Source organism: Daphnia pulicaria, chromosome 11 (genome assembly GCF_021234035.1).
Source record: "Daphnia pulicaria isolate SC F1-1A chromosome 11, SC_F0-13Bv2, whole genome shotgun sequence".
Lineage (NCBI taxonomy): Eukaryota > Metazoa > Arthropoda > Branchiopoda > Diplostraca > Daphniidae > Daphnia > Daphnia pulicaria.
The window spans coordinates 1,306,585-1,334,581 of record NC_060923.1 but is presented as its reverse complement, the minus strand read 5'-3'; the positions used below and the strand labels follow the sequence as shown (position 1 = coordinate 1,334,581).

Sequence of the window (27,997 nt, the reverse complement as noted above, 5' to 3'; positions counted from 1 at the left end):
GTCGGCTCCATTGGTGACCCAGATGGCACCGCGCTCACATCTCTCCTGCATCCGTTCTAGAGATCGAATTTGCCTGTGTCATCCATCTCTTCTCTGTGTATTTTTACAAAATATAAACCCCAACTTATATACTAGTTGACGCAGTGTGTGTCCAGAGACAACACATTTCAATTGGACATTTGTGTGTGTGTGCGTTTGACTTTTCTGTCGGAACAATCATCGAAACCCCCTACGATTCCGGCGGGACTACAAAGTTTATTTTTAGTCCAGTGCGTCTTGTGACATTGTGTGTCTGTTACATATTGCCAATCTCAAACTGATTCTATTTGAATGGCACCAAGTGATCCGTTTCATCCGCTCATTCTCTGGTTGGTTTGATTCGACATAACATTTAATTGAGATTTAATTAGAGTGGATTAACAGCAATCCAGCTTATTGTTCAGTGGCTGGTGTTGTTATCGTTTGGTCTGTCGCCAGATGATCAGATTGGTTCAAGCCGGCTGGTCGATCCTGGCCGGCCTGTTGCTGCTCCAGTCGCTCGACTGTTTAGCGACCGCCCGCCAAGATGAGCAGCCGGCCACGTCCGGCTCGTCCGGCTCGTCTTTGGCGGCCTTCAAGAGCGCGTCCATCGAGTACGAGCACTTTTTCAATCACGGCACGACGGCCAATCCCAAGAGCGGCCACCACAAGTTCAACAAGGATCAACTGGGCGGCGGCAAATTGGAAAACGAAGTCCTCAAGTCCAAAGTGGAGGTCCTGGGCGAGGTGTTGAAGCAGCGCGTCCAGGCCCTGCGTCACGTGCCCGGCCAGAAAGTCGAATTGGTTTTCCTGGTCGACTCGTCCGCCTCGGTAGGAGCCGAGAATTTCTTCAACGAATTGAAATTCGTCAAGAAACTCCTGGCCGATTTCACCGTGTCGGCCGACGCGGCCCGCGTGGCCGTCGTCACCTTCTCATCCAAGAACCGCGTCGTCCGTCACATTGACCACGTCAGTCGGCTGGGACTGACCGGCCACCGGGAGCTCTCGGCCGACGGTGGTGGCGATCCTAGACACAAGTGTCGTCTGCTGGAACAGGAGCTGCCGGCCATCGGCTACACGGGCGGAGGAACGTACACGTTAGGAGCTCTGCTGGAGGCCCAGTCGGTGCTGGAAGAGGCCCGGTCCGAGGCGGTCAAGGCCGTTTTCCTCATCACCGACGGCTATTCCAACGGCGGCGATCCTCGGCCGGCCGCCAAGCGGCTGCGTGAGCAAGGCGTCCGCATTTTCACCTTCGGCATCCGCAACGGCAACGTCAAGGAGCTGTACGACATGGCCTCGGAGCCGGCCCAGGAGCACTCGTACATTGTCGACAGCTTTGAGGAGTTTGAAGCGCTGGCCAGACGGGCCCTGCACGAGGACCTGCAGACGGGCTCCTACCTGCCGCAGGGCAACCGATCCGCCTGCGACCGGCTGTGCAGGGACCAGTCGGAATGTTGCCATCCGTCGGCCGAGTGCACCTGCGGCACCCACACCGGACACTACGCCTGCCTCTGCCCGCCCGGACACTACGGCACCGGACTCAAAGACGATTGTCACCGTAATTATTATTTTTAAAATTAAAATTGAATTTGATGCTCAAATTTATTTAGACTTTAATTATTATTTTTTCAATTAAATTTTGATGCGCAAATTTTGATTTGAATTTTGAGGGAGTCATTTAGATAGAAATGAGGATAAATGATTTATTTTAAATCTAACAGCAGACGAAAATGCGCCATTGAATTAATGCATTTGAGATTGGACGATTGTTTTGTTTTGTCAACGAAAGGGGAAAGCGACTGGATGGCACCAAAGTTATGGGGGGGGTCTGTCTCTTGATGGCGTGGAAAACCTTTTTTTTATGTTTTTTGATTACTTATGCACGTCGCGTTATATCCCGCACCGTCGTCTTCAACCCAAAACAAAAGGATCTGCTTTTTCGGTCTTCTCTTTTTACCAAGTTGTGCCAAGATTTTTGGTATAATGCTCCGGCCGGCGCGCGTTATTCCATCCGCTTATATTTGATTCCCAAATAGCATTGGCGACATGAAAAGAATAACAGTTGAGAGAAATCAAATGATAAAACCCATAAAAGAAATAAAACGAGACAGACCTTTTTAGGTAAACATTCTCAATCACTTTGCCTTATTGGACACTATCGTGTCGTCCTATTCTCTGATGCCCAGTCTGTGTATATACCGAATGGAATTAATTTCAAGCATTTCATTGTCGCTGTTTCCATCCGGAATAATATACCATAACCTTGAATTCAATTCAGATTTACTAGGCCTAATTATATAATACCAAATTAACGTCGATTGAATTCTTTTGGGTTTGGACACAGCGTGTCCAGGTGGTACGTACCGAAGTGACGGAGGTCCAGGTGACTTGCGCTCCTGCCGCCAATGTCCGGATGAGAATCACATCTCGCCGGCGGGCAGCACGTCGGAATCCCAGTGCCAATGCCCGCGCGGCTACGTGCCGTCAGAGGAGGACGGCGGCCGGACGTGCCAACTGCTGGCCTGCCCCAAACTGGACCCGCCGGCCAACGGCTACTTTGTCAAGCAGTCGTGCAACAGCGTTTTCAACGGAGCCTGCGGCATCCGCTGCAACGGCGGCTACAAGCTGATCGGATCCAGCATCCGCCTCTGCCAGGAGAACGGGACCTGGTCCGGCGAGGAGGCCGCCTGTCAGATGCGCAGCTGCGGCTCGGTCCCGCCACCCAAGAACGGCAGGATCGAGTGCACCTCCGACAGTTACGTCATCGACAGCGAGTGCACCTTCAGCTGTGACGTCGGTTTCACCCTAGTCGGCTCACGCAAAAGAGTTTGCCTGCCCATCGGCTACTGGGATGGCCTGCCGGCCTTTTGCAAACGTAAAATTATAAACCCCAAAAATTCAATTCATTAATTACCCGCCAATTCTATTACTATCAAACACATCCGCTGGGAATTTAAAAATATTTAATTCTAACCTTTTGATTTGATTAAATGGCCAGCGGTCTTTTGCAACCCGCTGCCGAAGGTGATGAACGGGACGTGGGGGCCGTCCAAATGCCCGCAGGCCAAGATCCGTTACGGCGAGCACTGCAATGCCACCTGCGCCACTGGGTTCGAGCTGCGCGGGCCGGCAGTCCGTCGCTGCTCCGAACTGGGCGCCTGGACCGAAGAAGAAGTTAAAGTGAGTTTATTTAACTATTTTAATTCTTTTTTTCAAATTTTCCCGCTGAATTAATTGTTGGCTATTCGAATGAATTCGGGGGGGGGGTGTAGACTCGGTGCGTCGATGTGACCCCGCCGGAAATCACCTGCCCGGCTGACGTGACGCTGGATGCGGAAGCGGGCGAAAATTTCGCCAGCTACTCGTGGGATCATCCGGTGGTGTCGGACAATTCCGGCGCTGTGCCGGACGTCATCAGCGTGCCGGCCGTGACGGAACAGCCGATGCGCTTCCGGATCGGCAACGCCACGGTGGCCTACAAAGCGCTGGATCGGCGAGGCAACCAGGCCGAGTGCAGTTTCCAGGTGACGGTGCTGGACGGGCAGCCGCCGACGGTCGACCAATGCGAGTCACCGCCCACTTTTCTGCTCCGCGACCGGAACGCCAGCGTCGTCTGGGACGAGCCGGTGTTCAGCGACAATTCCGGACGGCCGACGACGGTCCAGCGCTCCCACGATCCGGGCCGTTTCCCACTGGGCGAAACGGAAGTCGTTTACACGGCCACCGACGAGTCCGGCAACAGCAAAACGTGCACGATCGTCATCCGCGTCCAGGAGCACGCCTGCCATCTGCCCATCGATCCGATCCACGGCCAGGCCAACTGCTCCCAGCAGCCGGACGCCGTTTACTGTTCGCTGACGTGTCACGACGGTTACGCCTTCGCCATGCCACCACCTCGTAATTATTTTTGCGCCTACGACGGCCAGTGGCTGCCGGCCGACAGTCCGCTGCCTTTTCCCGACTGTTCCGTCACCACCCACTCGGATGCGCTCATCCAGGACGGCCTGTTGCGTCTCACCAACGTTGGCCAAGGCTCAGAAGAGGAGAAAATCTGCCAGGATCCGTTCCTGATGAGCCAAATGGAGGGCCATTTTAAGCGACGGCTGGCCGCCCGTCTGAACGAAATCTGCGGCGACAACATGATCTGCCAGGTGGACGACCTCCAGGCCGAGTGCCGACAGGTGGTGGCCGAATCGGACGACGACCCGTCGATGCTGGACGAGGACGGCCAGAATTCGGTAGACTGGGAAGAGACCAACGAAATTACCCGGTCCAGACGGAGCGTCACAGCTGGAAGGTATCAACGTCATTCGGTTGATTGGTCTAAAATAATCCGGCGGATGAAACGGAATGGCAGAAGCAATTCGACAAAGAGCAACGCGGACAAAAGCAAAAAGAACAGCGGCCTGACATTGGAGCTGCGATTCAAAGTTTTAAGTAAAAAAATTAATTGTTATTTGATTATTAACACATTAAGTCGCTTCCGGAACTTGATTATTGATTGAACTGCATCGAGTGCAGGTCGATTCCCTAAGAAATCCAACGGGACGGATGAGATTTCGACGACGACGACATCGAGGACGACGTCGCCGACGTTCAGTCGATTGACGCCGGAGGTGATGCTGAACGAATTGAATCAACTGCGGGCGTTGCTGACCGAATCGGCTCTGTCGGGAGAGTTCAACGTCAATTACACGGCCGGTCAGCTGTTGAACGTCTTCGACGTCCAATTCCAGGGCGACGTCGAGCGTCCAAAGTTCAGCTGCCCGGCGGGCAGCGTGCCCATCAAGGCCAACGACAATAATAATAATAATAATAATAATTCGACGACTAGCAATCACGATTTCGCCCGCTGCGTCTACTGCCCGATCGGCACCTTCTTCAACGTCGTCAACGAAGTCTGCGAGTCCTGCTCGCAAGGATCCTACCAGCCGGAAGAGGGCCAGCTCTCCTGTTTGGTCTGCCCGCACAACACGTCCACCAAAGTCGTCAACGCCAAACGTTCCGACGATTGCCAAGGTATATTATTCACGATTTTTTGAGAAGTCTAAAAGTCTAATTCAATTATTTGAATTGCAATTGAATTGGCGGGTTTTCGGTCTCAGAGTATTTATCGGCGGGTTTCGTGCTAATTTTTACTTTTGCGTGTAACTCGATGAGACCAACTATTTTTTTAATCCAAATCTATTCAACGGATGTCGATTAAACCGCTTTTATTGGTTTTGCGGTTTGGATTTAGGGGGAAGGGGGTCGATTTTTTTAAAAAGTTGTTGAATTTTGAAGTGTCGTCTGCTTTAGTTTTGTTGATGGAAAAATGAGACGTAGTTTAAGCAGTTTAAGATAGGAAAATGGTGACAATCTAAATTCATCTTAAAGTAAAATTCAATTCGAAATGATTGATTGTATTGATCAAGATTATTTTAAATGTTGAAAGTCAATCTGGAAAGTAATTGTATTGATAAATGCAAAGCCATCTTGGAAAACACAATTTCCTAATTTGCTCTTTGCTTTTAGAGATTTAAGTTAATGAAACTCATTTAATTAACTAAGATTTTGTGAATCAAACATGATTTGTTTGTCAGGAAATCGTTCCAGTGTTGTTTCTGCAGAAAAATCACATGTCAATGTGAAAAACAATCACGTTGATAGTAGAAAATGGTAAACTTTGATTTTCATATATTCCTGTAAGTCTTATTGAACTGTTTCATGCTGCAGCATTAAGTGTTATAGTTTATGTAAGTAAAGTCAACAGTTTTACGTTGCTGTTTGTAATTTTAAACGTTTTGATTTTCTTGGAGGAACAACACTGGAATGATTTGACGACAAACAACCGATATGTTTCACAATTTTGATTGTTGAATGTTTTTCAAATTAAAAATTTTTTTAAACTTGTAATCTTTAAAAAAAAAGTGCATTTAGAAAATGTTATGACCCTCTCTTTAAAATGAAATAAATCATTCTTTTTTGAATGCCCAGCTCAATGTTTGGCTGGAAGTTACTCTCCAACCGGACTGGAACCGTGCAGCACTTGCCCGCAAGGAACGTACCAGACCGAGTACTCGCAGCGGAACTGCCTTCCTTGCCCGTCGGGTTCGACCACATGGCGCCGAGGCGCCCGTCGTCTGGACGACTGCAAGTCCGTCTGTCCACGAGGACTCGTTTCCGAGACGGGATTGGCCCCCTGTTTCTCCTGTCCGGTCGGATTCTACCAGCCGCTCAACGGTCAGAGATTCTGCATCCGCTGCCCGCGGCGGTCGCCTTACACAGCCGGAATCGGAGCCGTCAACCGGATGGAATGTCTGAGAACTCGACCGATAACAGACGACAATTACGTCAACGGAACGGACGAGTTTCCCGAGCCGGAAGCGACGGAAGAATTCGAAGAAATGACTTTGCTGGAAGTCAACGAATGTTTTTCACTGCCCTGTCAGAATGGCGGCCAATGCCGGACGCTGGACTTTGGATACGTCTGCGATTGCCCGGCCGGCTACACGGGCATGCAGTGCCAGACGGACGTGGACGATTGCGCCTCTCTGCCGTGTCTGAACGGCGCCACATGCGTCGACGCCGTCAACAGTTACCAGTGCCTCTGCCCAGCCGGTTTCAGCGGCGCCCAGTGCCAGACGGACATTGACGAGTGCCTGAGCGGGCCCTGTCACCAAGGCGCCACTTGCCTGGATAAAATCTTGGGCTACGTTTGCGTCTGCCCGCCCGGCATGGCCGGCTCTCGCTGCGAACTCGAAGTCGACGAGTGTCTGAGTGGTCCGTGCCAAAACGGCGGCACCTGCTATGATCGCGTGGCCAATTACACGTGCGTCTGCCAGCCGGGCTGGGCCGGCAAACTCTGCGAGCAGGCCGTCGACGAGTGTCTGAGTCAGCCGTGCCTTAACGGCGCCACTTGCGAAGATTTGATCGGCAATTTCATTTGCCACTGTCCGCTGGGCTACGACGGCCCGCTCTGCCAGACCGACGTTGACGAATGCCTGCCGGAACCGTGCGCATCCGGAAGCACCTGCGTCAACCGACTGGGATCCTTCGCTTGTTTGTGCCCGCCTGGAGTGGTCGGATCGACTTGCGACACGGCCGTCAATTCCGATTTCAGTTTAGAATTCACCAGCGCCGGCAAACTGGACTACGCCGTCTGGGAGGGCGGACTGCGGACGGACGCCAGGCCGCTCAGACAGATGACCATGTGCGCCTGGATCAAGACGACGGACCAGCAGAACTACGGCACCGTCTTCTCTTACGCCACCGACGACGAAGCCAATTCGCTGACCCTGACGGACTATTCCGGCTTCGTTCTCTACGTCAACGGCGCCAAAGTGGTGACGGACGTGACGGCCAACGACGGGCGTTGGCACCTGATTTGCGCCACGTGGAATTCACCGGACGGACAGTGGCGCATCTACTCGGACGGAGAGCTCAAAGACAAGGGATTCGGATTGGCCAGCAACTCGTCGATCCATCCCAACGGAACCGTCATCCTCGGCCAGGAGCAGGACGTCCGCGCCGGAGGGTTCAGCAATGCCGAATCCTTCGTCGGCCAGCTGTACGGAGTCGAACTGTGGGATTCGGTCCTGGACGACCAACAAATCGCCGGCCTGACCCTCTCCTGCCACCAGCCGGACAGCGTGTCCAGCAGCCAATATCGTGGCAACCTCATCACCTGGGCCGATTTCAAGCACGGACTGCGCGGCGGAATTCGAGTGGAGGAGTCGATTTTTTGCCGCGGATGCTCCGATCCAATTCCGCCGCAACACGGCGGAGTCAAAGTCGAAGGCAACGAGGCCGTTTACGAATGCGAGCTGGGCTACCTCCTCTCAACTCCGTCGCCTCGTCGACCTTGTCTCGTCTACGGCGGATGGTCCGGTCCCGATCCGGAATGCCAACGGGTCAGTTGCGGATTTCCCGGATACATTCTCAACGGATTGGTGAACGGAACCAATTTCGTCTACGGCAACACCGTCTCCTACAATTGCACGAGAGGCTTCCGCCTGTCCGGCGACGGATTACGCACTTGCGAGGAAAACGGCCAATGGAGCGGCTATCCGCCCGAATGCGTTCCGGTCACTTGTGAGCCACCCATTCCGCCCGTCAACGGCTCCCAGATTGAGCCGCCCGTGTCGCAGGAATTCTACGCCGTCGGCGACCGGATAACTTTTCAGTGTTCGACCGGCTTCCGGCTGGACGGACCGTATTCCTTGGCCTGCCAAGACGAAGGGCAATGGGACGACGTTCTTCCGGTTTGCCAGCCTTTGGCTTGCACACGCCCACCTTACGTCGAGCACGGCATCGTCACCAACGGAGTGGCCGAAATCCTTCCGGAAGATCTGCCCCACTTTCTTGTGCCCGGCTCCATCTTGACGTTCACTTGTCTCTTTGGTTACCAGCTGGAATCTTCGGCCGAGGTCCAGTGCAGTCACGAAGGATTCTGGATCGGCCAGATTCCCAAATGCGTGCCCATCCAGTGTGGAACGCCTCCGGAAATTGACCACGCCACCGTCCAGCTCTCTCGCCCGGATAACGACCGAGTCGGATCAGTGGCCTCTTACGTCTGCCAGTCGGGATTCGAGCATTTCGGTCCGGCCGAGCTGGAATGCACGGAGAGTGGCACTTGGCTGGATCGCAACAAACAAGCCACCCTGCCCGTCTGCATGCCCGTCGACTGCGGCTCGCCGCCGACCGTCGACAACGGCGGAGTCTATGCGGAAGAGCAGACTTTCGGAAGCAAAGCCCCGGTGACGTGTTATTCCGGCTTCAAACTGATGGGCGCCAGCAGCTGGATCGAATGCGGAGCCGATAATCGATGGGGTGTCGCCCCTCAGTGTTTGCCCGTCGCTTGCGCCGAAGCCCCGCTCGTTCGCAACGGGACCCAATCGGCCGCCGAACCGTTCGTCGCCGGAGAGGAGCTGAGTTTCGCCTGCCAGGATGGATTCCGCAGCACGTCATCCGACCTCCTAGTTTGCCTGGAAGATGGCTCCTGGTCGGGCAACATTCCCGAATGCTTGCCGGAAGAGTGTCCTCCGCCGGATGCGATCGACAATGGCGCCTGGCTCTACACGTCAGCTGTTGACGGTGAAATGGTCAACGCCCAAACCGTTTTCTACACGGGTAAGACCAGTGTTCATCCAGTCTGTCAATATTTTAAATGTCCAATCAGAGTAGACAAATAAGAATTTATTCTTTATTTTTTAATATTGAATCGAATAATCAACAGGTGCTGAAGTGGTTTACTCGTGTAACGAGGGCTTCCTGCTGGACGGTGGAACACGACGAAGATGTGCTGGAACAGTCGGCTGGATGCCGCAAGGTTTACCTAAATGCCGGACCCTGGCATCGATTTCCGGAATCACGTGTCCGGCATTGGACAATCCGGATCACGGGACAATTGTTGTCGAAGGTTTCGAAACGGGCCAACTGGCAACCTACGAATGCGACACGGGCTTCCAGGCCGGCGCCACTTCGGGGCCGGCAACTTTGGTCTGCAATTCGGACGGGACTTGGAGCGTTAGCGACGCGGAATCCAATTCCAACGAGCCGTTCCGGTGCCAGGAAGTCGTTTGCAGCGAGCCGGAAACTCCCGCCAACGGGTCCGTCACTTTCACGTCCAGCAATTTCGGATCAAAGGCGCTCTTCCGCTGCGACCAAGGATTCGTGCTGAGCGGATCGCAGCAGAGGACGTGCGGAAGTGAAGGCGAATGGATCGGCGGAGCCAAGCCCAAATGCGTTCCTCGAACGTGTTCCATGCCGGACATCATCGAGCACGGATACATCGGATTCGAAGTGGGCGGATCGGCCACCAGTCTGGGCACCGGATCCGTCATTCTCTATGACTGCGAGGAAGGATACAAATTAGTCGGAGCGCGGGAACGATCCTGTTTGCCATCCGGCGATTGGACGGACCAAGAGCCGTCGTGCCATCAGATATTTTGCGAGCGTTTGCCCAGCACGATGGAGCACGGGACTGTCACGGGGGCCGAGGAGAACATTTACGGTTCAGTCGTTCAATTCGTTTGCCATCCCGGATACGAACTAGACGGCCCGGAACGTTTGTCCTGCGAAGATGACGAAAATTGGAGCGGAATAATGCCCACCTGTCGCCCGGTGGAGTGTCCAAATCCGGGCCTGGTTGCCAACATAGTCGTTTCACTCAAGCAGGCGGATGTTCGATTAGATCCGGAAGTCTACCACTACGGCGACGTTTTGGTTTACACCTGCCGAAGAGGTTACGGAATTGTCAAATCCGACAACGATTCCGGCGTCGTGGAGAGGCGCTGCTTGGCCGACGGCTCTTGGTCTTCCAAACCGCCCGTCTGTTCCAGAGTCTCCTGCCCGCCGGCCGTCATCCCCCAGAATGGATACACATCTCGTCCCGTTCAGAATGAAGTGGCCAGCGTCAACGAAACGGAGGAAGCGGCCATTGTCGGTCAAATCATCCACTACGGATGCAAAAAAGGCTACCAGCTGAGCGACGACAGCCCCAAGGTGGCCAAATGTCTGGAGACGGGCAAATGGAATGTCTCGCAACCGCCCACGTGTCAGCTGATTCGGTGCCCTCAACCGCCCGTCGTCAAGAACGGCAAACTGGACGGAAACGGGAAAAAGGAATATTCATATTTGGATTCCGTCAAATACGAATGCGATTTCGGATTCCGCATGACGGGCGAAGACCAAGTGGCGTGCACTTTTTCGGGAGATTGGGAAGATCAGATACCGACGTGCGTCCGAGCCATTTGTCTGTCTGTCGACATACTGGAAGACGGAATCATCACGCCCGTCTATCCGCCGTCGGAAGGACAGAAAGCCGGCCGCCAACAGCGCCCAATGGCATTGAAATTCTCCTGTCAAGACGGATACGATTTGGTGGGCAGCGCGTTGACCGAATGCACGTCGACGGGCGAGTGGAATCATCCGTTTCCGGCTTGTGTTCCATGGCCGTGCGAGTCTCCGCCGATCCCACCGAATAGTCAAATCCAATCGACAGTCATTCGACCGGATATCATCACGGCGATAGTCCGTTGCGATCCCGGCTTTCGATTACTCGGATCCAATTTGACTTGCGGTCCGGCCGGCATTTGGAAAGGAAAAGCGGAATGTGAAGCTCAGCTGTGTCCTCTTCCGAAACAACTGTCAACTGGGAAAGCAGTCATCGGCGATTTCAAATTCACGCAACCGTTGAAGAGTTCGTACGGGTTTGGCGAGACGATCCAGTTCAGTTGCCGGCTGGGCTATGTGCTGGAAGACCCACAAATGTCTGCGCTAACCTGCGCCGATGATGGGCAATGGGACGAGCAGAAGATTCCAGTTTGTCAACCCATTCGCTGCCCAGATGTCCAGGTGCCAAAACATGGAACTGTCAGCGGAACGAGCTCAATTCTGGACAGCCGGATTACTTTCAGCTGCCAGGAAGGATATCAACTGAATGGGGAGGAGCAAATCACTTGCAGGCCGGACGGCACTTGGTCCCATCCAGCAATGCCCGTCTGTGTGACTCGTTCGTGCGGAGATCCTCCGAATATCGATAATGGATTTGCCGTCGTCCGCGGCACAGGAGTCGGTGATACAATTTCCTACTCCTGTCAGACCGGACATCGCCTTTCTGGTACGCAAATTCAATTCAATTCAATTAATTATTCTAATTTTAAGCTGCTGTAATAATTTGACTTTGTTTCAATTGTCTGATGTTTAGGAGTCGAATCTAGAACATGTTTGAGTAACGGTCGGTGGTCAGGAGAAGATCCTGCCTGTGATCCGGTCGTTTGTGCAGTACCGGAAGCCCCGGAACATGGATCCTGGACAGTAGGTGGTTTCGTTCCGGGCTCTACCATTCGTTTCGAATGCAAACCGGGTTTTACTCTGGTCGGTTCGGCCACTGTAACGTGTCTGACGGATAAATCCTGGAGCGATCGCCCACCGAGTTGCCAGCAGATTACTTGTCCACCTTTGAGAGATCCGGAACACGGAACTGTTCAGTTGACCAATTGGATTTCGGACAATCAAGAGCTCAATAATGACATCAATCAACAGCTGGCCGTGGGGTAACTTTATTTCTTAAGAATTTCACTTAGATTGATGTCATGAATGTTTGGTTTGATTTCCAGTTATCATTCTACGGCTCACTACACGTGCAATCGTGGATATCAACTATTTGGCCCGGGTCAACGGACTTGTACGGACCAAGGAACATGGAGCGATCGAGGACCACAATGTCAAAGTATTTCATATTTTGATTATAAAATCGACCCTAATTTGGACCTAAATTAAAACCAAATAAAATTCTAGGAGTATGGTGCCCTGAACCTCAAGCGCCATTGCAAGGATTTGTGATGGGAACTGGCCGGCAGTATGGCGACCGGGTCCGCTACGCTTGTAGCACCGGCTATCGGTTAATTGGGGCAGACGATTCCACCTGCCAGGCGGATGGAACTTGGTCGACCGTGTCGCCTCAGTGTGAAGGTATAGCGTCATCCCAAATAAATGATTCAAATACTTTCCGTTTGCGGACTGGCTTTGCTAAATGTGCAAATTTCCATCAGCCAGCTCTGACTTGCTTCGCGCCTCCTCCAGCCGTTCCCCACACGATAGCTCCGGCATCCGGAAAGCCAATAACCACCGGAACGCAAATGATTCTTCGCTGCCAGGAAGGGTTCACACCGGTCGGTGACATGACGCTTCAGTGTTTGCACAATCAACAGTGGTCCACTGTCAAGGGCCATTGCAAGAGTAAAAACATTTCTAATCTTCGGTTTAAATAAAGGCCATAGATTTAACTGGGCCATTTGATCCGTTTAGGAGTGCACTGCAGTCATCCAGTTGCTAAAGGAGCAGCTTCTGTGGTGGTCATCAGTGGAGAGGCTGATGCTGGAAGTGGACAGTACCATTTCGGGGATCGACTTCTTGTTAGCTGCAAACATGGTAAATTTGCACTTAAAAATATATCTTTGGGGAATACATAATGCAATAACCGTTAACTATGCAGGTCGCCATCTAAAGGGAAGTAGTGCCATATTAGTTTGCCAGGCAGACGGCCAATGGACGGGTCAGCCTCCGGTTTGCGAATCTCAATGCGATACGGTTTGTCTAAACGGAGGCTCCTGCAATTCCAACAATCGTAAATGTACTTGTCAGCCTGGATACAGCGGGGACCGTTGTCAACACGGTAAACCGTTTTTTCAAAAATATTAAATGCATGTTGAGTTGATTAGATTAAACATTTAGTTTGCGTATAAGACAAACGTAGCTGCTCTCTTGAATCGCGTACCCACAGCAACTGAAAGATTGGCATTTTTATTCAAATTAGTAAATCTTTGTTTATTTAATTCACAATTGCACGCTATTACTAATTAATCGCGTAGAATAATTTCTCGACAAGTTGTTTGTTTGTTTCGTTTGGAATCCCTGCATTACTCCCTTAATTCATATATTTGAGATCCTTGATCAATCCTCTGTCGATTCTCCTACAATTTCTTGCCACCTAATTAGAGTTCTCAATAGTAAAATGACCTTTCGCCATTTATAGCTCATTGCATTCTGCCTTGCTTGCATGGAGGCACTTGTATTGCACCATATCGTTGTGCATGTCGACCTGGACGCACTGGAGAACGATGTCAAACACGTACGTCAACAAAAAAATTTTGGTTTTCTGTTTAATTCAAATAAAGTTATGTAAAAAAAGATAACCGGATCTTTTTAAAAATACGTTTCTGATTTTTACGGCGGCGTTCCTTTATTTACCTGTTGACATTTAAAACCATTTTTAGCTGTTTGTGACCAGCCGTGCTTAAATGGAGGTCGCTGCGTTTCACCTAATGTTTGTACGTGTCCACATGGAACAGTAGGTCCTTCTTGTCGTAAGCGCAGGTACACTATTAAATTTAACTACGATTTCTAGATAATTCTGTTACAGAAATCTAAATGTTTATTTGTTTCATTATTTCAGTGATATCTTCTCTTCGAGAGGCTGAAACTTGAATTGCTCTTCCGTTGGGCCCAATCATCAAGCTTCCTCTGTTGCATGGAAAATGTAGAAGCAATGTAGAGAAGTTTTAATTTGTTGCGTTTAACTGCAGCATTATCATCTGAATAAAAACTGTTTCCATCAAAATATGATATTATGTAATACACGAGATATAGAAAATGTATTCATTATTTTTTTTACCAGGGTAAAGTAATTTTTCATAATCCTTAAAACTTTAAAATAAAAAAAAAACTGCTGTAATCCATTACTTCTTTCAATTAATTTGAAGTAACCTCCTCTTCAACTTGCTCTGCTGTCTGCTCTTCGACTTCGATTTGATTTTTCGATTGAATTCCAGTGCATTCCGTACTACATTTGGCAACGCAACGCAATTGGGCCTGTTTAAATACAGACCAAGTGACTTGTCAGGCAGGTCTGTGTCTGTGATTATCGAAGACTCGAATACATCTATCCATTTTTTTCGTGTTTGCCACAACCCTATCAGTGATGTTTTATTAATTTAAAATGTGTTTATTTTTCCTTATACTTCAATAAATAGCTCTGAAAACAAAACAGTGAAACAAGTAACGGATAAATTGCTAAATAATTAAATAATTTGGCAACGGTTAAAATTTCAAATTCGAATTCAGCCACCAGGGGGCTTCAGCTGATTACCTATTAGTCTATTACTTACATCAGCATTCGTTCTTCTTCTAGGCAGACGTCGTCAATCAGAGCTAAAGAATCTTAGTTGAAATTTTGACATTTTTCTACTTAAGAATTGTTTTCTTCTTACATAAACACGGTAAACCTCTATGATTGGACATCATGCGGTATTCATCGCATGAAATTCTTCATTATATGTATACTAAAATTATATTTCTCAAAACAGTACTGACTACAGAGCCTGGTCTGACAGACCCAAAGCACAGAAGAACATGAGTTTAAAAAAGAAAGCTGAGGAAGATATCATACCTGAAGGTGAAGAACACGGTAACCCTCCTAAGTATTTGGAACGATTAATTCACCAACCAACATGGTCTTCTGACATTGCACACTGGACGTTCTACGAACTCTTCAATACCCTGGGAGATCCAACATGGACCAAACCGGATTCAGTATTGACATTTGACTATTTGATGGACACCCTGGGTTTTTGTTTCTTATACCAGGTGAAAGTTTATGACCAAGACCCAGACCCAGCTCTAGAGGATGAAATCCCAATCGATGAATTATGGACCATCAAATCAAAAGTCGACAAGCTTGAAGAAATTTCACAGCTGATTCTTGTTCTTCTTAAACTGCTGGTGTCTATTACAAAATCGAAGACTCAGAGCAAAAAATTGAAGAGTCAGCTAGCTTTCTACATAAACACCTATGAACTCAAGCGGGCAAATCAAAAACCAAACATCTTGCTAAAAGTATGCACGTCGCACCAAGGAGATCCCGACGAATTCAAGTTGATCAAGTTGTTGCTGAAAGCGGGAGCGGATCCCAACGCTGTAGATAAAAAACGGTGCAGCCCTCTTCATCTTCTGGCCAAGAAAGAACGTTATTCATTTAAAATGTGGGGCAATCCTTTTTATTCTACTCGTGCTGAAAACTTCACTTCTATCGTTCGAGTTATCTTGGATGGAAGATTCCATCAAGATCAAGTCAATCTCCGTGGTGAAACAGCATTGGAGCGTCTTAAACCTCTCCTTCCGCTGTATCCAAATACCCAATTGTGCCGACTGGTAGGCAGTTTCTTGCAGGGTGTTCGTCCGTTATCTTGCATCGCAGCGAAAGTAGTTAGAAGGCATCAACTCCCATGTGAATGTTTACCTCTGATGCTTCAGTCTATGGTTTTGCAGCACTAGTTCGTTTCGATACTGTTAGTATTGAATTGTTTTCCTGTTCGCTACATTAATTGTTCCGAAATTTTTCGTATTGTTACTTGTCTTTTGTTTTCATCAAATAACAACCTTTGCTTGTGGATAAATAAAACGAGTTGATAACTTATTATCTGATATTTTAGATCTATTTGTTGCATTTTTCACTTTGACTTCAACTATTTTCACAAATCTCAAATAAAAAATTACATGCCATGAAGAACCTATAAATAATGGTATTACATAAGATATCAGAAAAACCGCCTAAAAAAGTTAAATTCTGTTGTTTCTCCAGGTGGCAGATCGATATTTCAGTTTTTAGAGTTTGGTCTTCAGGAGTTTGGGCAGGGGTATGGAGAGAGTGTTTACAACTTGACAGGGAAAAATTAATGTGAACAACTGAACATTATTGCCTTAAAGAATCCAAATACCTTGCAACAGAAATTATTTTGCTTCAGAAGACATAGGTTGTGAGGTTGCATATTATTGGATTAGACCATTTAGTTTCTGTTGTCACGAGCAGCTAGTTCTTATGGAATTCATTTAGATTGATGTCATGAATGTTTGGCTGGATTTCCGGTTATCTTGGAACTTGGAGTGAAATCCACGATAATACTTGGAACCGACATTATTATAAACTTATAATACTGGTTCGAGATTGAACTTAAAATTTTTGTATTTTTTCATTTTTCAAAATTTTCAAATTAGTAGAACAAGTAGGCTATTTCCCTACCCAAACACGCTGAGCTGCTGCCCAGAAAGCAAACATATTATACATCTAACGGTAGAATTGCTAACTTTATGCATTCATGTGTTTTTTAATGGATGGATTTGAATAGTAAAGTTGTAAATTCTAAAGAAGCACGATGCATTTCTTTCAGATAGTTCAATTATTTATTCGTGTTTAAATTGAACTTCCAATCTAAATAGTATGTGCAACCATGGTCTAATGGTTATGGCACGCAGTGTAGTTAGTTAGTAAGTCTCTTGTCTCCTCCGGTGTCTCCCGGGTTCTATTCCCCCTCCCTCCATGGTTCCCTTTCGTACTTGCATAAAATAATCATGTATGTAAAACGGTACCGAACGATTTTTTTTTTTTTTTAATTAAACTACTTTATACTATCCTCAAACTTGATAAATTAAACAAATCTAGCTGAAAAAAAAGCTATCACGCCGTACGCCGTAGGGACTTTGAGCCTTTCATTCACCAGGCTGTAATATAGCGTCGAACGGAAACACCACCTGCGTTCAGTATGATATGAGATTGAAATTTAAATATTATCGCCATACTTTTCATTTTAAATTTTTATTTGGTATTGAATTGGAATTTGGAACCAGTATTTCCCTACTCATACTCATACTCATCCTCGCTGAGTGAGTTGAGTTGAGCCCAAGAAAGCAAACATCATACATCTAGCGGTAGAATTGCTAACTTTATGCATTCATGTGATTTTCTAATGGATTTCAATAGTAAATTTGTAAATTCAAACTTCAAAGGTAATATGAAGCAGAATAAAATTTCTATAAAAGATTGATTTATTCGTCTTTAAATTTCCAATTTTAATAGTATGTACAACCATGGTTTAATGGTTATGGCACGCAGTGTTGCTAGTTAGTAAGTCTCTTGTCTCCTCCGGTGTCTTCCGGGTTCTATTCCCCCTCCCTCCATGGTTCCCTTTCGTGCTTGTTTAAAGTGTAAATATGTGCGAAAATTGTGCGATAATACATTTTTTATAATTTTTATTAATGCTATCACCAAACTTGATAAATTAAACAAATCTAGCTAAAAAAAAACTATCACGCCGTAGTACTCATGATCTCGTACCGCTCGTAGGAATCTTCGAGCCCTCCACCACCAAGACCACCATCCTTAAGCTAATATTCAGCAATTTATCATCTGGATAAAAACTGTTTCCATCATAATATGATATTATGTAATAATACACGAACATGAGATACAGAAAAAATATATTCATTATTTTTCCGAAGATGAATTAATTTTTCACAATCCTTAAAAGTTAAAAAACAAACAGATGTAAACCATACTTCTTCCAATTAGTTTGCATTAATATTATATTTTGACTGTTATTCAATTCCATTTTTCGATTCGATCGGATCAGGTTCGAAGTTCGATTGAATTCGAGTGGGAGGTTGGGACATTGAGTACCGTTCAGTATATTTGGCAACGCAGCGCAATTGAGCCTGTTTTAAAATACAGACGAACTGACTTGTAAATAAACAAAATGGGTAGCCTGCAATGGTTTATTCTGTTTCTTGTCATTCTTTTTTTCCTTTTTAAACGGTAAGCGTAATTTTGCTTTAACAAATTTTAATTAATATGCTAAATTTTCTTTTATGTAGTCTTCTACTGTATGCTCTAAACTTAATTTTCACACATAAACTAAAAATCGAAGTCCGTCTAGGGCAAGTCGCCCTACTTCCACCTTCTGTACAAAATACTTATTTTTTGTTCAAAAATTTCACGGTTGTAAGTATTTACAATTTATTTTTGTATAGTAGCGTCTTTACGTTATTCGTAACTTTTTCCCTTTACAGCACGTTGATAAAGTGAGATTAACCTCATCACTAGTAAATGCTGATACCAAGAGGCTACTGGGGTTGTTGATTGAAGATGTCCGATTCACAAGAGATTGCAGTGTTAATAGCAATACATCACTTCAAGCCACTGTTCCAAACCCAGTGGAATCAAATAGAGTCAATCTGCTTGAAAAAATTTTACCCATTCTGACATCATTTGTTCAGGTAGGTGGAAATGTTAGTTTTGAACCACGTAATCAAAGGTCTAATTTATTTGGTTAGTTTATGTGTGTCTCCATAAGCAATGTGACTATAGTAGCCCAGTTGAACAACAACAAGTTGGTCCATGCTTCTGTTAACAATCTGAGTTTAGACGGAAGCATTTTACCACGCTCACAGATTGCACTCTGTGGTCTGATAGATGTGTTTTCATGTCGACTTCTTCAGACCGTAGCTACTACTGAAAGGTTAGCTATTTTCTTTGTAGTACTACGAAATCACCGTAACTGATTTAACACTATTTCAATCTAGAGATGGAAAGGCTAACCAGCAATCACAATTTGTCGAATCACGAACGAAAACTTGGCAGCCGTGTTTAGCAGAGTTTTCAGTTGGAGTTCAAACAGAAATTCACGTTGACCCAGTTTTACCGGCCATCACGGTAAGTGTAATTGAATAATTATTGTGTTGCGAATTCTTAATAGTTAAAATTAATTTTTTTTCAGAAATTAATGCTAAATATTTCCAACCCAAAATTGTCCATTAATGACAGACTTGTCAAGGCTTTTGAGACAAAAATCGTGCAAGATGATGCGCCTCAAGAAAGGCACCAGTCGCCAATTTGGTCACTCTATTTTCCCCGAGTAAGTTTTCTTATATAAATACCGTAGTCAAGTGCTTCCGTTCCTAATTTTGCTTTGCTAGAAATGCGAATTCAACGTTACTGGCACCGAAATCAAATTGTACAGACATGAGGACGAATCTACTTTCGTAACTACTACTTTAAATTTGTTGGAAATAACTGCAGATACTTCTTTAGACATTAGAAGCGGTACGACTGTTGTATGATAAATTATAACTTTTAAATCTTTTAAAGCTATCTGGTCTCTACAGGTGATAATATGTTTGACACCAACGTTAAGCTACACACTCAGATGTTATACTCTGAAACTAAATCCGGGCGATGGTTTAGTTTGAGTGAACTGGACGCAACTATTCAGGTCTAAAAGAGTTTTATAGTTTTCTTGTCGCATAAAACATTGATAATTAACTTTAATAAACAGGTTTTTTCTGGCAATATCGACTCAACAGTGAATGCTAATCGCATTGCAATAGTTTATTCAAACGCCGAACTTTTACCGTGGCTCAGTTTAATTCCGTACAAGAAGAAAAAAACCAGTTCTGGTGCGAAAAATGAATCTTCTCGTCAAGCCCCGCTTACGCTCAATTTCGAAGTTTGGGATCTTTCCGTGGTAGCGTTATTTCAAGACGCTTTGCCGTTACGGAGTGGCGTTACACACGTTCAGCTTCAGCTAGTCGATCACCCGGCAACGGGTGGCTTGAGTTGTGAGTTCGAAGGCGAAACTGTATGGTGCTGTTTAGGAAACAGAACGCCTTCCGACCCTGGGCAAAAGAAGGTTCACTTCTGGAATTCACCCATTTACGTTGGGCTGATCATTGGCAAAATGGAGAGGCGATTAGGAGTCCTTGGTATGAGCGATTCTATTCACAGCCAGTTGCTGTTGGACGTCCTTCGGTTTGAATGGTCACCAAATCTCATGGAAACGATTTTTGCCATTCGCAAGTATATACGGACAACACATGATTTATCTGTACTTGTTCTAATTTTTAATTCCTTTTAGTGGTCTGCCGCAATCAAATGTGAAACCATTAGCAGAAGAAGAGAAATCTCCGATGCGCGTTTCGCATTCCTTAACGGTCGCCAGTGCTAATATTTTCTTACTGATGAAGAAAGAAAGTAAATACCTTATTTCCTACTTAGACGCTTCCTTTACTATTTTCTACAGTATTTATTTTTATTGCTCTGTTTTTAGGTGCCCTAATGTTACGAGTTGATTCCTTGGCTGCCGATCATCAACCGGATAAGACTGTCGTCTCTATCGAAGGACTTAAAGGCCTCTTTATAGTTCCAGGAGCTCCATTTAGTTGCGCAAAATCTTTTGAAATCAAGGTGATGTCAATTTCTTGCACTTTTTTAAATGCTTAATAGTTCAACACTTTTCTGATTAATTTCAACGAGAAGAAAGGAAACCTTGAATTTGCACGACTGCAATTATCGTTGCGTAAGTCGACCAAGTCTGGGACTATTGACGTTGATCAATTGGGCCTTAACTGGGATACTCGCCTGCACATGGCCGTTCTACAAGTGATTGAAGAATGGAAAACTTTCCGGAACCGTTTTAACCAATCCAAACCTGTCAAAATACCAACTGTCAAAGATTCTGAACAGGAAACCAAACAAAGCTGGACCGTATCCCTCAAACACAAAACAACCATCTGCGCAGTACTTTCGCCCACCCATACTATTCAATTTCAAGCTGGTACGTATCTTCAATCGTAAAATATTAAAGGTCTTCAGAATTTATTTTTATGTATTTGTAGATGATTCACGAGCAATGGTCAACGGTCATCCAAGAACTAGTTTCGAGTTGAATTTGCCACGCTGCGCATTACTTTTTGACGGACATTCCATCATTGAAGCTGAAGGATTAAATTGGAAGCTAGCTGATAACGATCTTGATCTCAAACAGGAAAGAATCAGTTTCGATTGCGAGGTACTTATTTCCGTAAAACTGATATTTTCTTCGTGAGAATGGTTATTTAACTTTGATTACATCACATAATAAAGGCTGCCACAAACAAATGTGGGCTGGTCAGCATTGCCCATTTGCGCGTTTGCTTCCCCTACCGTTACCAGTTTTCCGAAGCCTGCCAACAGGAGATGGTGAGCGTCTTCAAGTGGCTAAAATCACTGCACAAAAAGCCTCGGCTTCCTGGACAAACAGAACCACTTTATCGTGACGTTCATCTGTCAGTTGCACTATTTTCTATGGTGCTCTGCGACGACCCATTTGAAGTCAAGCTCCGTGATAACTACGAATTGCGCGAAGATGAATTTCGTGAGAGTCTCAAACGTAAGCGTATGTTGGACGCTAAAATTGAAGAACTCCGAAGAACGCACCCACTTCTGACGCAAGTAAGTCTCCTAATCAACCCGTAAAATTTTCGTCTAATAAAAATTTCGTTCACACAGGGTAAAATTGATGAGCTGTATGCAAATCTGGGAGGCCGAAATGTTGAGATATTTGTTCAGCGAGCGCAACGCATGTACGAGGCGAGGCCTATGAGAACGGCTCTGTTCCGATGGGAAATGGAGCAAGTTGATGTGATGGCTTTAGCCGATCCATCTTTCCACGGTTACGCCAATGTCGTCCGCAATATCCAGGAGATGGATCCTGACAGCCCGTGGCCTGATGAAGAAATAGATTTTATTACGCTGTGGTGTCGTGCAGTCCGCGCAACATGTCATCGATGGCGATTTTTACTTCGAGATTTCCCGCAACCGCTTCTCGACATTCACGAATTGCTGCTCTTTGGTCGACTAGCCGGAGCTGAACAACAGTCTTCCTGGCGAGCTCGGCGGACCTGTACTGTTTCTGTAGCGGCCCCCTGGAGTGATGTACAGATCGAACGTGGGATGAACCAACTGAAATTTTACCATGATTTTTCTTGTGACGCTGAGAGCTGGCGTCTGGCCTACGGTGCTTGTTGGGAGCCCGTAATAGCCCAATGCAATCTAGCATGGGATTTCGTTTCACCTCCTTCAAAGGTAAAAATTTTATCATAAATAATAATAATAATAAACATTAAATTTACGTTTTCCCTACGAATAGGATCCTAGTCCAGCCTTGCCTTTTTGGGATAAAATTCGTCTACTCCTCCACGGTCGAGTTACGTTGTCTGTTCAACAATTAACTCTACTACTCCACACATCACTTGATCCTTACAATACCACTGAAGAGATGGAGTTAACTTGGACCGATTTGGCAATGGATTGGACTAATGCCAATTTTATCCTAAAAGGTATTGAATAACTTCTTATTCATAGCCTTTCGAAATTTTAATTCATTTGAGTTGTTACTTTTAGGTGAATTCAACGTCTATGTCCGAACGGCTTCCAAATACGATGATTGTCGTCTTTTGCATTTACCTCGATTGAAGCTGACCATCGGGTTGACCTGGCATTGTTTGGCCGATCCCAACGAACATCTCGCTGTACAACCCTGCGCTCCCGATCGAATTCCAGAATACTCGAGCAATCAGGAGCACGATTCCTATCGTGCTTTTAGATCGCAAAGTGTGACAATGGCCGTTTCTTTAGAAACTAAAGCTAGTGGTAGTAGTTCAATTAGTAGTAGCGCAGCAGAAGTGCATGCCCTTGTTTACGGTTCCACTTTACGATGGTTCGAGAACCTGAAGTTCATCCTTTCGGGTGTTTCAAGACCGACACGACGGGGGTCGTTGTTTAATAACACCAAACCGCGTAAAGGTCAGCTTTCACGACATTATAAGGCAGTTCGTTTGGCTTTGAGCCTTCATCGCTTCCATATCTACTATTGGTATGTTATATCGTCGAATAACAATTCAAGTTCGTTAATTTAAAATAACTTGTATTCTTTTTAGGATGTCCGCATCAATGCAACGTGGGTTCGAGCTTATTTGTGGACGTTTAACACTTAGTTCCGAACATGCTTTGCGCCTAGTCGCCCTGGAAGACGGACTCAAGCACCGTCCGAGAGCTGACTGGTCTATTGTCTTTCTAAACTGTGAACTCAATGAAGCAGAAGTTTGGCTTCAAAGTGCCCTTGGTTGGTTTTACTTGGCTGACTACACAATCAAACTTTGAAGTAATTCTATTCTTAAATTTATAGGGTCTGATAGTGATGATAACGCCGAGCTTAACGTGTCCTTACGTCAACCGGTGGAAAAATTTTACTTTTTGAGTGTCCAACGAGTCTCTTACGGACGCGAAGCGGTCCTGACACCGCCTTTTGTAGCTCCTGGAACAGCTTCCATTGTACCGACACATCGGTTGGTGGTCCAAGATTTAAGAGCCGCGTGGACCAAGAGTAACCGTCAAGTGGCTTTTGCGTTGTACGATTCTTGGGTCAAAGCTCAAGTTCTTAAGAAAAATCTTTCATCCGAGGTGATGAAACTCCTCAGAATGCCCGAATCCAGCGTTTCCCCCATGAAACCACGATCTTCCGCTCGTATTTCTGCAGAAGGGGCCCAACCGACACCTAGTGCTTCGAGCACCAATTCCGCAGCGACCCCAACTGCACCTTCAACACCTGTAGCAGATTCTATGCTGCAGCAACTCTTGGCCGACCATCGCAACGTTGTATTTAGTGAAGACCTTAGTTCTACTGGCAGCCGACCAGCTGTTACCGGAACTAGTACTAGTGAAGGCCAGGAAGGAGTCCACCTAAACTGGCTAATTGAGCTGGTTAATAGTCAGGTAATTGCAGTTTTGTACTCAGTTAAAAATTGAAGTTGAAATCGAATTTCTTGGTTTAGGTGTTGTTGAAAGGATGCGAAACCAAAGGATACATCATATTGGCAGCTGCTCATGCCAAAATTCTGCAAAGGCTTCATCCTCCCGTGTGGCGTGATAGGAGCTTAGTCTCCAAAACTTCATGGAACTGTTCGCTTGACGGGATGCAGTACTTTGCAACCATCAGTGCGGGAGAACAAGATGCCCTTGACGAGAATATTCTTTGGCTCAGTACGGATCATATTGGCAGCGCCGCTAGAGCAGAAAGTCAAGTGTTATCTTCACTTGATTGTCTGCCTGACATGGTCGGAAGCGGACAAAGCGTAGGAGGCGTCATCTCTGAAACGGTTGGCGGATGTGACTCTTCTGCCCTTCAACTGCAAAGGATCGTTTCCCGTTGTAATTGCGAGATTTTGTTTGTCAGCTACGGACAGAACACGCTGGATCTCGATCTTGATCATGATCTAGAAGGACTCATGGACATTCCCCCTCCACCAAACGACGATGTGATGGATTTGTGGGCACAGCGGGAGCAACCTGTCGATTCATTTACTCTGACGCATCACGATTTGAATATCTGCACCAACTCACTCCAATATGAGATGCTACTGGACGTCATTAATAACTTATTGCTGCATGTCGAACCCCATCGAAAAGAGGCCAGTGAACGATTGCAGCGACTGCGCTTTCAGTTGCAGTTGTCCAGCACTGAGGATCAAAGACGACCCGTTCAACAAATTCAAAATCAACTACGTTCCTTGATCTCTCAGCTAAGACGCCTGGAGAAAGATACTTTCATGCTCCAGCGAGCCTTAGCAGAAGATCCCTCAAATGCTCAGTTTATAGCCGAATTCGACTCGTTGGAACGCAAAGTGTAAGTTGTGACTTATTTGTTTGATAGAGTTTTTAATAATCTATCTTGTCTGGTGTTTTAGATATGAATGTAAAGAGCAATTGAATGCGGCAAACGAAGAACTTGCGATGATGGTATCTTGTCTGAAAGAGGCTCAGTTAACAGCCCATCAACGCCTCCAAGCCGCTCGACAAGGCAGTAATGTCACCACAGTTCGGACAAGTCAAATTAACTTCAAACACGCTCAATGGCGACTCACAGAAGCCGACGGCCAACTTGGAATTGCAGACGTCGTGCTCACTAATTTTCTGTGAGTCAGATTTTTAGAAGATTTATTATCGTTTCTGTTCTAAAGGACCCAATTTTGTTAGGTATAACAAATTGTCGAAAAGTGATGATGCCTGTGAGCATTCGCTGGAAATCGGCTACGTCAGCTTAGCTAATCTTCTTCCCAACCAAATCTACAAACAAGTTATCGTTCCAACTGAGTTGAACCGCAATATGCCAGTGGATCGACAGGTTGATTCTTCTTTAATTATTTTAGTAGCTTTAAAAAACTAACCTTTGTTACCTTATTTGCTTACAGGTGGCTGTCCGTATGTTTTCCAGAGATAAAGCTCCCGTGGGAGGTATTTGTATCAAAGAGATTTTTGAAGTGAATGTCGTTCCTTTCACATTCGGTAAATAAGAAGTCAAACGGAATTTGATCGTACAAAAAATTCTAATGAAATTTTCTAACGTTTTACAGCTATGACGTACCAGTTTTTCAAAACGATGATGCGCTTCTGCTTCCCCGAAAAGGATCCTGAAACTTTGGACGGTGAGGGTGAGCATTCAGAATCATCCGTGGCGCGCAAAGGAGGAGGCAAGCATTTCAGCAATGTTAACAAGACTAAACGAGGCAAAGAGTCGAGTTTCTACGTTCCAATTGAAGATGATGTGGAGAAAATGAAGGTTTGCACTGGTTTTTACGTTATTTAAACGCAATACATTTTTAATTTTAAAGCAATTCTTCAGGAACGAGCCGAGAAGAATAAATTGTTCATCTACATCAAAATTCCCGAAGTCCCGGTCAAAGTTTCTTATAAAGGAGGTAAAGAGAAGAACATCGAAGACGTACACGAATTCTTCTTGGTTGTTCCAACTCTCGAGTACCACAACGTCACTTGGACCTGGCTGGATTTATTTCTGGCCATGAAAAATGATTCTAAGCGCGTTCTTCTCTCACAGGTGCGAGAGCAAAAAATTTGACAGAAGTGAACTGCAATTCAATTTGATTTAATTTTTCTCAAAGGCAATAAAACAAAAACTTCAAATTCGACCGCGTTCCCATGTCGAGGAGGGTGGAACACCACAGGAAGAAGACAAAGCGCGTCTACTTTTGGGTGGACTGTCAATGGTGAGAGGATTTAGACAAAAAAAAAGACGATTGACTAGTTGGTGTGCCTAATAATTATCCTATATAATTATATTTTTTTCTTTGTTTCGTTGTCATATGTAGCCCGGTGATGCACGTTCGAGTAAGAGAGGCGGATTCTGGAAACCATCGAAATGATGCAACGTTTTATTGGTTCGTGTTCACTTTCTTTTTTATTTTGAATTATTGGAAATGCCAGCACTTAAGTTATTGGGGTAATGGGGAATTAATCAGCTTACTGAAAAATAAAGTGAAATTTGACCCACATTATTTTAGTAATGCTCTACTACTTGTTTATTTCTATTTGGTTAGTAACATTCCAAAATTTGTCACTACTTGGTTACTACTGAACAAATATTGATTGATAGGCTTTTTCTTCATTGATTAACAATACAAAAATTTCTCATGTAATTACGGCAGTCATTAAGGTGGCGTGTGACACTTGTTGGTTCGCTGAGACTGAGTAATGTTAATTCGTAAAGATTTGAAACCAAAATGGCAATAATATTCAGATTTTAAAATATTATTTGCTGTTTGGTGGCTTGATGGAAGTTCTTCAATTCTTAGCTGCATTTATGGACTCGATCCAAATAGGTGAAAGTGAAGTGACAGGTTTTTGAAGCAGTTCGGATATTTTAGCTGGGCGGAAAAAGTCTAGACGGTGACTTTTAAAAAAAGTAACATTTGTGTGAATAACTACGGTTTGAAAGGAGTTGGACTAGTATTTTTAATTTTACTTACAAATCAGGATTTTCAAACCGTCCTTGAGGAACAGGATAAAGGGCTTCGTACGTTCGGTTAGCACCACTTCCATGTATAGCATAAGCGTTGATTTTTGTTACGTTCGGTGGTAGGTAAGCGGTTGGAATGATGGCTCGACCTTGCCAGCTACCAGTTTCCGTACGTTCGACAACTTTGTAATCCAAGGGTAAACTATGACGGATCGCTTTGTGAACGCCATTTAACAACAAAACTATATGTTGGCCCCACCTGTTTTATGTAATTAACTATAAAATCTTTGCATAAAATAATTCAATGTCATGCTTTAAACTCACGGTCCAACTTCAATTTCGACGTACTGATTCGCGTCGTTCGCCAAGAACAATTCTATGACTAAAAATGGATAACGTAATAGCTTATGTTTAATAACATAAGATTGATGCACAAGAATTATATTTTAAATCTGTTTGAACCTTCGAAGTCCCAAAGACCCATGAAGGGTTCACCCGCGGCACCACCTGGATTTTGAGGATCGTTGAAAAACTTTCCTTCGACATCCATTTGGAAGCTCTCGTCATTGAGCGATCGCAGTTCAATAGTGGCAGGTCGGTGAGTGAGAGGTTGGTCATCCCTAAAATGCATTATGAGCCCTTATTATTTTAACAACACCCTTGCAAGAATACAGAAATTTACTCATAGGTATCAGGTATGGTATTACCAAGTTCTTTCTATTGAAAGTCTCATTGCAAGTGAAAGGTTGGTCCTAAAAGTAAAAAATAATAATTATTATTATTTTAAAGTAAGCCCAAGTTACATCTAATTCAGTTTTTACTGACGACAATGTAAAAAAAAGTACTTCTTAAATGTCACCTAATGCCTAACCAACAGGACTAGAAAACGAGAGAGCATACCCGAATAGCAGAAAACTTATAAGGATGTGACGTACCAGACGACTCGCGGGTTTTGCTTTGAAAACCATGACTCCACGTAACACAAAAGAAAATTTTTTCTATTTTAAACAGCTCCACTAGCGAGATAAATTATTACG

The 27,997-nt window shown here is 45.6% G+C and overlaps 5 protein-coding genes and 1 long non-coding RNA gene across 9 annotated transcripts; 5 read left to right on the top strand and 1 right to left on the bottom strand.

Moving 5' to 3' along the window:
- Positions 1-26,496, top strand: LOC124315086 (sushi, von Willebrand factor type A, EGF and pentraxin domain-containing protein 1-like). The gene is made up of 28 exons (XM_046780452.1): positions 1-1,576; positions 2,363-2,893; positions 3,017-3,198; positions 3,291-4,455; positions 4,540-5,037; positions 5,995-9,129; positions 9,236-11,620; positions 11,708-12,056; positions 12,120-12,268; positions 20,182-20,188; positions 20,247-20,362; positions 20,439-20,575; positions 20,648-20,945; positions 21,007-21,179; positions 21,254-21,601; positions 21,659-22,234; positions 22,299-22,488; positions 22,553-23,024; positions 23,089-23,273; positions 23,337-23,923; positions 23,983-24,833; positions 24,895-25,122; positions 25,184-25,331; positions 25,399-25,492; positions 25,561-25,766; positions 25,830-26,042; positions 26,107-26,211; positions 26,314-26,496. Exons 1-28 carry the CDS (start codon positions 478-480, stop codon positions 26,365-26,367), a joined length of 14,481 nt encoding a protein of 4,826 aa, XP_046636408.1. The 5' UTR covers positions 1-477; the 3' UTR covers positions 26,368-26,496.
- On the top strand, positions 12,307-14,159 carry LOC124315561 (von Willebrand factor D and EGF domain-containing protein-like). The gene is made up of 7 exons (XM_046781326.1): positions 12,307-12,474; positions 12,555-12,741; positions 12,811-12,933; positions 12,998-13,177; positions 13,538-13,633; positions 13,779-13,878; positions 13,958-14,159. Exons 1-7 carry the CDS (start codon positions 12,439-12,441, stop codon positions 13,980-13,982), a joined length of 747 nt encoding a protein of 248 aa, XP_046637282.1. The 5' UTR covers positions 12,307-12,438; the 3' UTR covers positions 13,983-14,159.
- Positions 14,620-15,976, top strand: LOC124315473. 2 transcript variants are annotated; one of them, XM_046781174.1, is made up of 2 exons: positions 14,620-14,780; positions 14,868-15,976. In XM_046781174.1, the coding sequence occupies exon 2, from the start codon at positions 14,914-14,916 to the stop codon at positions 15,832-15,834; it is 921 nt and encodes a 306-aa protein (XP_046637130.1). In that variant the 5' UTR covers positions 14,620-14,780; positions 14,868-14,913; the 3' UTR covers positions 15,835-15,976. The 2 variants fall into 2 exon arrangements, with proteins under 2 accessions (XP_046637130.1, XP_046637129.1); XM_046781173.1 differs by having other exon boundaries at positions 14,668-14,808.
- Positions 18,051-19,839, top strand: LOC124315393. The gene is made up of 9 exons (XM_046781046.1): positions 18,051-18,148; positions 18,208-18,334; positions 18,403-18,609; positions 18,667-18,851; positions 18,916-19,045; positions 19,110-19,247; positions 19,309-19,435; positions 19,498-19,606; positions 19,669-19,839. Exons 1-9 carry the CDS (start codon positions 18,090-18,092, stop codon positions 19,703-19,705), a joined length of 1,119 nt encoding a protein of 372 aa, XP_046637002.1. The 5' UTR covers positions 18,051-18,089; the 3' UTR covers positions 19,706-19,839.
- Positions 26,395-27,996, bottom strand: LOC124315574 (UPF0462 protein C4orf33 homolog). Of its 3 annotated transcripts, none has more exons than XM_046781343.1 (6): positions 27,861-27,996; positions 27,668-27,712; positions 27,423-27,580; positions 27,285-27,342; positions 26,971-27,219; positions 26,395-26,894 (listed from the first exon to the last, which is right to left on the bottom strand). In XM_046781343.1, exons 1-6 carry the CDS (start codon positions 27,926-27,928, stop codon positions 26,786-26,788), a joined length of 687 nt encoding a protein of 228 aa, XP_046637299.1. In that variant the 5' UTR covers positions 27,929-27,996; the 3' UTR covers positions 26,395-26,785. The 3 variants fall into 3 exon arrangements, with proteins under 3 accessions (XP_046637299.1, XP_046637302.1, XP_046637300.1); XM_046781346.1 differs by lacking the exon at positions 27,861-27,996 and adding an exon at positions 27,806-27,859; XM_046781344.1 differs by lacking the exon at positions 27,861-27,996 and adding an exon at positions 27,782-27,852.
- On the top strand, positions 27,623-27,946 carry LOC124315826. The gene is made up of 2 exons (XR_006911721.1): positions 27,623-27,705; positions 27,775-27,946. It is a non-coding gene; the product is annotated as an uncharacterized LOC124315826 (long non-coding RNA).
- Position 27,997: the final 1 nt, after the last annotated feature.